The sequence below is a fragment of the Carcharodon carcharias genome, chromosome 13 (assembly GCF_017639515.1).
Source record: "Carcharodon carcharias isolate sCarCar2 chromosome 13, sCarCar2.pri, whole genome shotgun sequence".
Classification (NCBI taxonomy): Eukaryota; Metazoa; Chordata; class Chondrichthyes; order Lamniformes; family Lamnidae; genus Carcharodon; species Carcharodon carcharias.
The window spans coordinates 32,637,107-32,649,382 of NC_054479.1; the positions used below are offsets into that span (position 1 = coordinate 32,637,107).

The 12,276-nt window shown below is 45.0% G+C and overlaps 1 protein-coding gene across 2 annotated transcripts in view; it reads left to right on the plus strand.

Annotated features, from left to right (window-relative positions):
• The window catches only part of LOC121285920 (P2X purinoceptor 4-like), a 56,066-nt gene that overhangs the window by 41,301 nt on the left and 2,489 nt on the right, over positions 1–12,276 (plus strand). Inside the window, exons 10-11 of one of the 2 annotated variants that reach the window (XM_041202867.1) lie at positions 3,025–3,090; positions 8,355–8,450. In XM_041202867.1, coding sequence (XP_041058801.1) covers positions 3,025–3,090; positions 8,355–8,450 — 162 coding nt within the window. The remainder of the gene's footprint in view (positions 1–3,024; positions 3,091–8,354; positions 8,451–12,276) is intronic. The other variant, XM_041202868.1, reaches the window with a different exon arrangement.

Consider the following 12,276-nt stretch of genomic DNA (forward strand, 5'->3'; position numbering starts at 1 on the left):
GTGGGAGCAAAGATGGGAACCATACCAAGGTGATTGACTGAAGTAGGAGGGAGTAAAAGTTTTGCTGGGGTCAGTGGCAGTAGAGATGGATGTGAAGGAGTGGCTTGGCAAATCGACCACTACACAAAGTATTGTGGCAAATCAGGGGTCAAAGTTCTAGGCAGTTGGGATTTATAAAGTACAGTTGTAAGTGACTTAGGGGACTGAAGGAATAGAGTCGGAAGGGAGCAAAAGAGTTTGGGTAGTGAAAGATACAAGGAAGTGGTTGGAAAGAGCCTACCCTTTGATGGAAATCACGGGAGTAGAGTGGCAATGGGAGATGGCAAGCTGAAGGGGGTATCCATGAATGTGGGTAGCAGAATTTATATGAAAACAGAGATTCAAAAAGGGCACAAGGTCAGAGAGATTAATGGGAGCTGAGATGAAGATACCAAATATGAGGAGTCACTTCGTACTGAAACGAGGGAGGAAAGGAAGCAGTTTAGTTCAGTGAGAAACTCATGGTGAGGTTTGGAAGTGGGTAGTAGAAAATGGGAATTTTAAAGAAAGAGGCTAATTGTTAAGAGGAGGAGAAAGTACCTGAAGAGTAGGGGAAGGGTATAAGGTGTGATTTGATGATAAAGGGCACATTGCCCAACGACAGTTTGGACAGGGTAGGTAGTGGAAAGTATAACCAGGCAAGGAGGAATGATAAAGTTTGATGTCAATGCAGTTATCCATATAAGGGCTTGGATGGCAGAGACCTATTTTACAAGTGAACAGAAATTCTGGAGGGAAACGGGGATATGGGTAGTGATTATTGGTGCATTGTAAGAGTCTGAGGTAGCAGTGGTTGGTAGGATTAGCGAGATTGGTCAAAAAAGGCTGACAAAGGAAGATGTGATGGTTGAGATTGATGCTTATAAAGAGGCACTGACGGATGCATTGATGAGCTCTTCAGAGAATTCCAGGAGAGGCATGAAGGGCTGTTTTAAGCTCATCCAAGAGATGAGAGGGCAGGTATTCCAAGCCTGGGACAAAAGTGAGAGAGTAGGAAGGTAGAGGAGAAATTGGAGGGGAATAGTAGCTAAGGGGAGAAATTAACAGTAACATTACTGGGCAACCGGAAGGGAAGCAGACAGGATTGAAGGACTCAAGAAGGGCTGAGAAAAGAAAAGGAAATAGAAGTAACATTTTTGGGTTTAGAGTACCATCTGAAATGTGCATATAAATGGACACAAACTGGTTTAACATGCCATTATTAGTACCATACAGGGTAATTTGTATTTACTTGAGAACTTCGGAATCCAAGGTCAAGAACAACTTTCTAATCAATAGGCCTCCAAACAAACTAGTTTGTAAACCTATGCTATAGAACTGAAGAGGGCATTTGGGATCAATACCAAATATGAATCACTGCTTTCAAGCAAGAATAGAATGTGGACAAAAATAGGAAATAGCCAATTAACAGCTTGTTGATAATTTCCAGCTTTTCCCATTTAAGTCCAACCAAAGTATAATAATCAGTTTTTTCCATTCAAAGTGTTCTTTGTACATATGGATTTATACCTGATCCATTTGACAATTTGAAGAAACTACATTTGAATGTTTCAATGTGCCACCTTTACTGCTTGCCTACCATGTTGATTAATATTTCATGATCAGTTGTCTCTCATTCAAATTTGTAAATTTTACCACGTTCTCAAGAGAAAGATTTGACAAGTGCAAAAAAGTAATCTTGTTTTCAACTTCAAATCAGAAATTTGCTGCTACAATTGTATTGTAAAGTAGTGTAAACTGGTGGAGCAAGAGGAAAAACAACACTGGACTATGAACAAAGAAAAGTACAGCATAGGAACAGGCCCTTTGGCCCGCCAAGCCTGCGCCGATCACATTGCCTGTCAAACTAAAACATTTTACACTTCTGGGGTCCGTATCCCTCTATTCCCATCCTATTCATGTATTTGTCGAGCTGCCTCTTAAACACCACTATCGTACTTGCTTCCACCACCTCCTCTGACAGCGAATTCCAGACACTCACCAACCTCTCCTCATAGCTAATAACCTCCAGACCAGGCAGCATCCTGGTAAACCTCCTCTGCACCCTCTCCAATGCTTCCATATCCTTCTGGTTATGTGGCAACCAGAATTGCAAGCAATATTCCAAGTGTGGCCTAACCAAGGTTCTATACAGCTGCAGCATGACTTCCCAGCTTTACTCAATACCCCTGCCGATGAAGGCAAGCATGCCATATGCCTTCCTGACTACCATATCCACCTGCGTTGCCACTTTCAGTGACCTGTGGACCTGTACACCCAGATCCCTTTGCCCGTCAAAGCACTTAAGGGTTCTGCCATTTACTGTATAATTCCTGCCTATATAAGACCTTCCAAAATGCATTACCTCGCATTTGTCTGGATTAAACTCCATCTGCCATTTCTCCACCCAAGTCTCCAACCGATCTATATCCCGTCGTATCCTTTGACAATCCTCTTCTCTATCTGCAACTCCTCCAACCTTAGTGTCGTCTGCAAACTTACTAATTAGGCCAGTTACATTTTCCTCCAAATCATTTACGTATACTACAAACAGCAAAGGTCCCAGCACTGATCCCTGCGGAACACCACTAGTCACAGCTCTCCATTCAGAAAAGCACCCTTCCACTGCTACCCTCTGTCTTCTATGACCAAGCCAATTCTGTATCCATCTTGCCAGCTCACCTCTGATCCCTTGCGACTTTACCTTCCGTACCAGTCTGCCTTGAGGGACCTTGTCAAAGGCCTTATTCAAATCCATGTAGATAACATCCACTGCCCTTCCATTGTTGATAAGCTCTGGCAATAGTTCCAAATTCAGTTAGAAACTGAAGACTAAAGGCGCTGATCCCAAATAAAAATTCAACCCAAACAAAGCACTGAAGAAACATTAAAAAAATTACATAGATGAGTTTCGATCAAAGGAATGAGAAATTTCTTGCAGATTGAGGACAGAAAGTTTTTCTAACATGAATATATATTACTTTAACAATATTATGTTCTGCACAGGCTGGAAAATTTAACATTATCCCTACAATGATAAATATCGGATCTGGGTTAGCATTATTAGGAATGGTAAGTTATTTTATGTAACAAAGAATGATGGATATGCAATAAATATTTTGAACAATATTGAACCAGAATTTATATTTCCTTTAAAGTGAGGAGGTTAGACGATCTTTACTGTGCAAGTCCTCACAGATCTTACTGTTGCTTCATAAGAAGTTGATAGCAGATATGCTTCAATGTAGTGGCATTATTCCTTTCAGTTTGTTTCTTTCCCCAAGAGATGTATCAACAAGAAATTCATCGAAGCGGAGAAACTCAGTTAACGAGGGAAGCAAATCTTGTCAATTGAGGCCAAAAGTAACACTTCTGAACCACTTCGTCAGCAGGAGCTAAACTCTAATTATAGCAACCAGATTGTGTTTTTAAATTTAGTTTTATTTTAAATGATAGTTCTTATGACATTCTGGACTGCCACAAAAGTATCAACGTTTACTGCTTGGAGCTCGGAACAGGGTATATAAATTACTCCTTTTCTTTTCCTTCTCCTAAGTATTTTAACTTATGAAAGGCTAATTAATGCCTTTATTCAAATAGCAGATGAAGCTGGGTATCAGACCTACATCTCAAAATGCAAGTCTGCACTTGGCCACTGAAGAATACCACTGCCACTCAGGCTATCCTCTGTCATTGGAGTTAAGATACCCAACGCATGATTCTGACTTTCATGGATTTTTTTTCCCTCATTCAGTTGATAACCATTCTGGTCGTAATTGCAAATAGCCATTAAAAGGGGAAACACAAGATCATGTGAACACAAGAAATAGGAGCAGGAGTAGACCATATGGCCCTTGGAGCCTGCTTCGCCATTCAGTGATCTTTGGCTTCAACTCTATTTTCCCACCCACTCCCCATGTTCCTTGATTCCTTAAGACCAAAAATGTGTCTATCCCAGCCTTAAACATAGTCAAGATGGAGCATCCACAATCCCTTGGGGTAGAGAATTCCAAAGATTCACAATCCTTTGAGAGAAGAAATTTCTACTTAAATGATTGACCCATATCCTGAGACTATCCCGGCATTTTAAATTCCCCAGCCAGAGGAAACAACCTCTGTGTCTAGCACCTCAAGTCCTCTAAGAACCTTGTATGTTTCAATGAGATTACCTCTCATTCTTCTAAATCTAGAGAATATAGGCCAAATTTACTCAGCCTCTCATCGTAGGACAACTCTCTCATCCCAGGGACCAATCTAGTGAACCAACGCTATACTCACAGAATCATAGAAAGTTTATGGCACAGAAAGAGGCCATGGTCCATCTTGTTTGTGCCAGCCTAGAAACGAGCCACCCAGCCAAGTCCCACTTTCCAACACTTGGTCCGTAGCCCTGCAGATGATGACATTTGGGGTGCATACGAGTTGAGGGTTTCTGCCTCTACTACCCTTTCAGGCAGTGAGTTTCAGACCCCTACCACCCTCTAGATGACTAAGCTTTTCCTCATTTCCCCTCTAATCTTTCTGCCAATCACTTTAAATCTATGTCCCCTAGTCACTGACTTCTCTGCTAAAGTAAATAGGCCGTTCCCACCCACTCTATCCAGGCCTCTCACAATTTTGTACATTTCAGTCAAATCTATCCTCAGTCTTCTCTGTTCCAAGGAGAACAATCCCAGCCTATCTAATATTTCCTTACAGCTGCACTTTTCCAGTCCTGGCAACATCCTCATAAATCTCTGTGCCCTCTCTGGTGCAATTGCATGTTTTCTGTAAAGAGGTGACCAGAACTGCACACAGTACTCAAGTTGTGGCCTAACTAATGATTTATACAGTGCCAGCATAACCTTCCCGCTCTTATATTCTATACCTTGGCTAATAAAAAAAAGGATTCTATAGGGTTCCTTAACTACCGTATCGACCTGTCCTGCTACCTTAAGGGATCAGTGGACATTCACTTCAAGGTCCCTCACTTCCTCTACACCTCTCAGTATTCTTCCATTAATTGTGTAATCCTTTGCCTTGTTTGACTTCCCCAAATGCATCACTTCACACTTCTCCAAGCTGAATTCCATTTGCCATTTTTCTGCCTACCTGACCCAGTCTGTTGATATCTTCCTGCAGTCTATAGTTATCCTCCTCATTATCAACCATGCAGCTAATTTTTGTTGTCTGCACACTTCTTGATCATGTCCCCTACAATTACATCCAAATCGTTAATATATACAAAAAGCAGGGGACCTAGTACTGAGTCCTGTGGAATCACACTGGAAACAGATTTCCAGTCACAAAAACACCTGTCAACAATTACCCTTTGTTTCCTGCCACTGAGCCAATTTATATCCAGCTTGCCACATTCCCCTGGATCCCATGGGTTTTTTTTTAACCAGTCTGACATGTGGGACCTTGCCAAAAACCTTGCTAATATCCATGGAGACCACATCAACTGCACTGGCCTCATCAATCCTCCTTGTTACTTCCTCAAAAAATTCAATCAAGTTAGACACGATCTTCCCTTAACAAATCAGTACTGACTATCCTTGATTAATCTATGCCTTTCTATTTGACAGTTTATCCTGTCTGTCAGAATTGATTCCAATAATTTGCCCAGTACCGAGATTAGACTGACTAACCTGTAATTATTTGGTCTATCCCTCCCTTCCTTTTTAAACAAAGGTTCAACAATAACTGTCATCTAATCCTCCAGCACCACACCTGTATCTAGTGAGGATTGGAAAATGATTGTCAGACCTTCTGCTATTTTCTCCCCGGCTTCTTTTAACAGCCTGGGGTACATTTCATCCAGCCCTGGTAATTTATCCACTTGAAAGGATGCTAATCCCATTAATACCTCCTCTATCCCTATGTTTGCATTGTCTACCTCTTCTGTGAAGACAGATACAAAGTATTCCTTAAAAACCATACCAACATCCTCTACTGCTACACATAGGTTGCCTTTTCAGTCTTTTATGCAGCTCTGTGCCTTCAAGAAGCTTTTACTGTGCACACCAGCGTGCGTGCACTGACTTACGTGCTCGCCCTCGTCCCCTCCCCACCCAGGCATGCAGAGTGTTTCAGCGCGCAAATTCACGCTGGATGGCTGTTAATTGGACCTGACTGAGATCTACATCAGAACAGAGAATGATATAGTTCAAACAAGATGGTAAACAATAAGGAATGATTATGTTGAGGAATCTTGATAGGATGCAAGGCACTGAGCTAAAATGGGAACAGTTGTTTAGAGAATGGTACACTTTAATTTTATTATTACCTGCATGGACATTATTGTTGATGCTCAGTTACTGTTAAAAACTCTGTCCCTTCTTGTACCACTCAGCTTGTCTATACCTGCATCATTACCCTGTTCTGTTGCCTTGACGTTTCACTTCGGATTTCTAAATCTCTTTCCATCCAAACCCTTCCCCCAGCTCTGTTAGTTTAAAGCCATATCCATAGCCCTGATTGTAAGATTTGCCAATATACTGGTCCTAGCCTGGTTTAAGTGGAGCCTATCACAACAGAACGACTCCTTGCTGGGTACTGGTGCCGGTACTCTGTAAATCTAAACTCCTTCCCACAGCTGAGCCACATGTTTAATTCTCTAATCTGCTTGACGCTATCCCAATTGGCACTTGGCTCAAGTAATAATCTTGAGATGATTACTTTTGATGTTCTGAATCTTAATTTTGACCCTAACTCCTCAAACTCACTCAGCAGAATATCAGTCCTAGTTTCTGCCTATGTTGTTGGTTTCTACATGGACCATGAAAACTGGATCCTTCCCTCTCCCACACCAGGTTCATCTGCAGCCTCGTGCAGATGTCCTTAACCGTGGCACTGGGTGGGCAACACAACCTTTGGAGTTCCCAGTCATGGTTACAGAGAACAGTATCCATCCCCCTGACTATACTGTCCTCTATCACTACCACATTCCTTTAGGCTCCCTCCACTTGAATGGCATCCTGCACCATGATGTGATGGTCAATTTTGTCATCCATCCTGTAAGTCCTTTCTCCTCCTCCACAAAGATAGCAAGCACCTCATACTTGCTGGACAAAGTCAAGGGCTGAGGCTCCCCCATCACTACCTGCCTGAATTGCAGTCACAATCTCCTGTCGCTGATCATTGACCAACTTTAAAGCTCCACCTAGCCTAAGAGGTGTGACTCCCTCCTGGAACAAAATACCCAGATAACTCTACCCCTCCCTGATGCTCTGTGATATCTACAACTCAGCCAACAGTACAGCAACTCTGAGCTGAAATTTCTCAAGCCACAGACACTTATCACAGATATTGTTCTCCGGGACAGCAATGCATTCCAAAGATTCCCAAATGTTCCCATCAGGGCACACCACCATCCCTGCCATATCTGTCTAACCTTATTTAAATAGTAAATTAATTATTCATTTACATAGCTGAAGTAAAAACAAGTGTCCTAGCTCTGAGACAAAAGAAGAACATAGACCAGCTACTGGAGGTTGAAAAAAGATATGAAAAGGAGCAAATGAAAATGAAAATGATGGAAAAACTCAGTAGGTCAGGCAGTATCTGTGGAGAGAGAAATGGAATTAACGTTTTGAGTCTGTATGACTGTTCTTCAGAGCCAGATCTCTGAAAAGTCATACGGACTCAAAATGTTAACTCTGTTTCTCTCTCCACAGATGCTGTCAGACCTGCTGAGTTTTTCCAGCATCTGCATTATTTTGCTTTCATGATATGAAAAGAAGCATCTTTTCCCCCTCTGCAGAGATATCCCACCTGCACCAAATCCCCAATTCAGCTCTTGTCCCTGGTTGCAGTCAAGCCTCATCTCACTCTGTGCTTCTCTTAGTCTGTGCAGTAACAAAACCTGCCTTTTTATAGAAGGCTGATGACTCACCCAAGTTGTAACTGCTAAATCAGCTTCCTGCTACAGTAATTAACATCTGTTCAGGCTACCATTTTCAGTTGATTGACAGATAACTGCCACTGCCACTCAGTTTCTGTTAAACTAGGCTTCTTAAACAACTAGCAGTTTTAAAGTTCTAAGTCAGAGTCTGACTGTTACTCTAAATTATAGCTCGAGAAAAATTTGCCAGATATCCCACTGATACCAAATTCCCAATTTAGCATTCGTTCTTCATTGTGCTCAGGCTTAATCACACTCTGTGCATCCCTCATTCTGTGCACTAGCAAAACTTGTCTGTACAATGCACCGGTAAACCTTCTTTAAAAAGTGTTTTTTGTTCATATAAGATAAAAATTGACAAATACTTTAATTTTAGGCTGAAGAGCTAATTTGAAGTAGTTTTTTTAACTTTAACATTAAAAAAAACTAACAATTAAAACCTTTTCTTTAGGCAACAATCTTGTGTGATATAATTGTCTTGTACTTCTTAAAGAAAAGCAATTACTACAAAGAAAAGAAGTACAAGTATGTTGAAGATTATGAATTGGTAAGTCTGCAAAAATATTGCTCACCTTACAGGCTGAGGAGATTTTTCTGATCCTCATGCAATCACTTTTTAAATTATGCATTAATCAACAATAAAAATGTGATTGTTTTTGTAGTGATCAATTCAAATCCAATTCATTTAACAGTATTCAAGATGATTAGCATTATTGGCAACAATTAAGGTATATGATGAATAGAAATTCATCTCTGGTGGACCAATGTTTTGTAATTCTCTACATAATGAATGCCTGAATGGATTTTATTTTCTCTAATTAAGAGCAAGTCAGAGGCTAGGGTGGAAATTTCTGAGCCACTGGCGGCGGGTGTGATAGGTGGCGTGCATGGAAAACTTGGTATGACCTGCTTCATGACGGAGCGAAGGCAGGTCACGATCGTCTGCTCAGCCCGCCAATGGCAGGCTGCATTTCTCGCCATTGGTGAGCTAATTGTAATACATCAGCATATAACACACAGCACACAGGCGACGTGTACTTGACAGCCTTCACTTTGGAGGAACTGAGGTGAATGAGCAGCAGCGTTCTCCACAGCTCGCCCATTGTTTACAGGCCTCAGAGGGGTTGCGGGCAACTGGTTGGGGGAAGGGTTGTCCAGGGGCAAGTGCTGGCCAGCCTCGGAGGCAACTGCTGAGGGGGTGTCAAGTGCTGCCCTGGCGCTGCGTCCCACGCACAGGCAATTAAGGTGGGGGGGGGGGGGGTCCGTGAGGGAAGTGGCTACGCATTAGGGACACCTGTATAAACTGTCGATGCCTGCAACTAAGACAGATCAGGCACAGCCACAATGATGTGATTGGGGTTGGCTCCGAGCTTGCCTGCCTATGAAAGCAATGTGGAGGCACCAAAGGGCCATCAAGTACTCCACACCTTACCCCCCCCCCCACCACACCCCCGGCACAGATTTTGAGTCCGCCACCTCTATTGGACCACAGAGCAGTTGGGCTGCACACGTTGTACAATCTCCTCGCCAATGCTGGCCATGTAGCAGTCACTGCTGGAGGCACTCACAGCCACTTGCAATCTCAGCATCCTGGTTTGGACCAGTGTCTCCCCATGTCGCAGGTTGACAGGGCAGCCATGCAGCGCACTCACCTCTGGCCATCCGAGGGATGACCAGCACTCTTCGGGAAGCGTTAAGGGGCAGTCACACAGGGTCAGGAAAGGTGCTAAGTACAGCCATGATAACCACATCTCTCTCTCTCTTTCATGCTGCAGGAGGACCATGTCAGGATCATGGATCCTGGTGACCTAAGCTGTATGCCTGATGGCCTACAGAGGCTGTAGAAGACGGAGGAGAGAGCAACTGAGGCCCCGGGTCACGCAACGGCAGGAGCAGCAACCTCATGAAGAAGGGGCAGCAGGGGCTCCCGCACCCGCTGCCCAGGAGTGACAATGAGTCGTGGCTGGTCAGCACCTAGTGACACCCAGGGTCTATAGACGCTACCTGCCATTCCTGCAGATGACTGAGAACCAGTGTCGCTGATGACTGTCCATGTCTAGGGACCTGGTGGCTCATGTCTGCCACTTACTGCAGGACCTGGAGCCAAGGGAACATGGAGGGCATCCACTGCCAGTGGCTGTGGAAGTGACCACAGCACTCAACTTCTAAGCCAGTGGCTCCTTTAAGGGCTCCACAGGTGAGCTCTGTGGGAATTCACAATCCGCCACCCACAAATGCACCCGAGGTCATGGATGCCATCTTCTCTAGGGCACACAACTTAATGCATTTTACCTGGGACCGGGACAGCCAGGATGCAAGCGCCATTGGATTAACCCTGATCTTGGGATTCCTACAGGTGCAGGGTGCGGTTGACTGCACTCAGGTCTCCAAAGCTACACTCGTGGACTTCATCAACCGCAAGGGCTTCCACTCACTGAACATGCAGCTGGTGTGTGACCACCAGAAATGCATTCTGCAGGTGTGCGCACAGTTTCCCGGGATTGTGCATGACGCCTACATCTCGGGTCACTCGCAGATCTCTGTAGTCTTCCAGGGTCCACAGAGACTTCAGGGTTGGCTCTTAGAGACAAGGGCTACTTACAGAGGCTGTGGCTGATGACACCCTTGCGGCGGCCTCAGACTGCAGCAGAGCAATATAATGTATAATGAAACTTATGCAGCAGCTCCGTAACTTGGTGGAGCAGACCATCAAGATGCTGAAGGTGCAGTTCCGGTGCCTGGACCAGTCTGGTGGAGCCCTGCAATACAGTCCGCAGAGGGTGTCACGCATTGTCGTCACCTGCTGCGCCCTTTACAACCTGGCACTGCAACAGGGAGAGGAGCTGCTTGAGGAGGAGATGGAGGGGCTGCATGTTTCCTCCAATGAGGGGAATGCCGATGGGGATGAGGGTGAAGGGGTCCTCTGTGCTGACAGTGAAGGGGATGAGGCTGTCGCATTGACTAGACAAGGCGGGCATGCTCGGGAAGCCCTCATACCTGCCAGATTTGCAGAGGACAATGACGATATGCAATGAGGTGACCCCATAGATCCTCACATCGTTTAACTCCAGTCTGGCTTATGGCACCACCAAAACCCTCTGTGAGAATGCTCCTATCATGGAGATGCAGTGGAGGCCCTAATAGTTGCTCGATCGCAGGAGGATGATGACAACATGCAGTGAGGACACTCCATAGATCTTCACATAGCCTCTAAGAATGTCTGACTCCTGTCTGGCTGTGGGCAGCTCGCTTGCAATCCATGATCAGGGCCATCTCAGAGACGCAGCCATGAAAGTTTAGACGCATCTGATGCTGTGTCCGCCTTCAACACCAGAGTCCTTCAGGAGCTGGTGCACAATATCACTGGTCGCAGATGCTGGTGTGATGGAGGCTAGCCCCACCTTAAAATGTGCTGAGAGCACACAGAGAGGATGAGAGAACTCTCTAGCACCTGCCCACTACATTCTGGCAGCAATGACCAGCATCGCTGAGGTGCAGGTATCAGTAATGTTTCCAGGGAGTGTGAGGCTGGACCACCGCTATGGTCTGAAGGCTGCACAGAGCCCAAGGAAGAGGCCCTGGACTGAGACACCTGTCTTTATCTTTTGCAGAAAGGTTTCATATCTGAATGACAAGAACACTTCTCATCAGAAAAAGGAGCCACAGGCAGGGTGACATTCTTAGGAGTTTATTGACAATAGTGAACAGTATGTACAAGTCATTAATGCCTGTGCCCAGGCTGTGCAACTATTTTTAACTAACTTCCCTAACCCTGCTGCTACGTCTTGGTGCTCCCCGGCCATCCACAGCAGAAGTGGAGGCAGCCTGCTGACTGTCATGCCGTGTCTGGGATGACTTTGGAGGTCCTCTGGAGGGCCAAGGCTTGCTTTCAGGGTCCTGCTGTGTGTCAGTGGCACCCTCCTTGGCCTGTAAAACTGAAGTTAGAGCTGTAGAGGTCACAGGAAGATGGGATTTGGATGGGCCGGTCAGTCCCGGAGCGTGCACCTGCTGATCCTCCTCCCTCTGGGTGCCTAAGCAGAAGGGGTAGCTGGAGTGAGATTGAGCTGCCCAGCATCCCTCTCATGTACACACTGTTGGAGGCCAACTATGGTATCAGCGATGGAATTAAGCCCATGCAGGAGTGACATCCTGGACCAAGGTCTCCGTGGCGGCTGCCATCCTGCCGGTGTTGACCTCAGTGCATTGCAATGCCGGCACTATCACCTCAGCCTGAAGATGAATGGACTCCTCCATCGTGCCTTGCAACCTGAGAAGTGCAGTGGACATCCCTTGCTGATATTTCCTAGCTTGCCTTTGCAGCTCCAGAAACTGTGACATAACTGAATCCAAAGGCTCATTATCTGACTTGGACT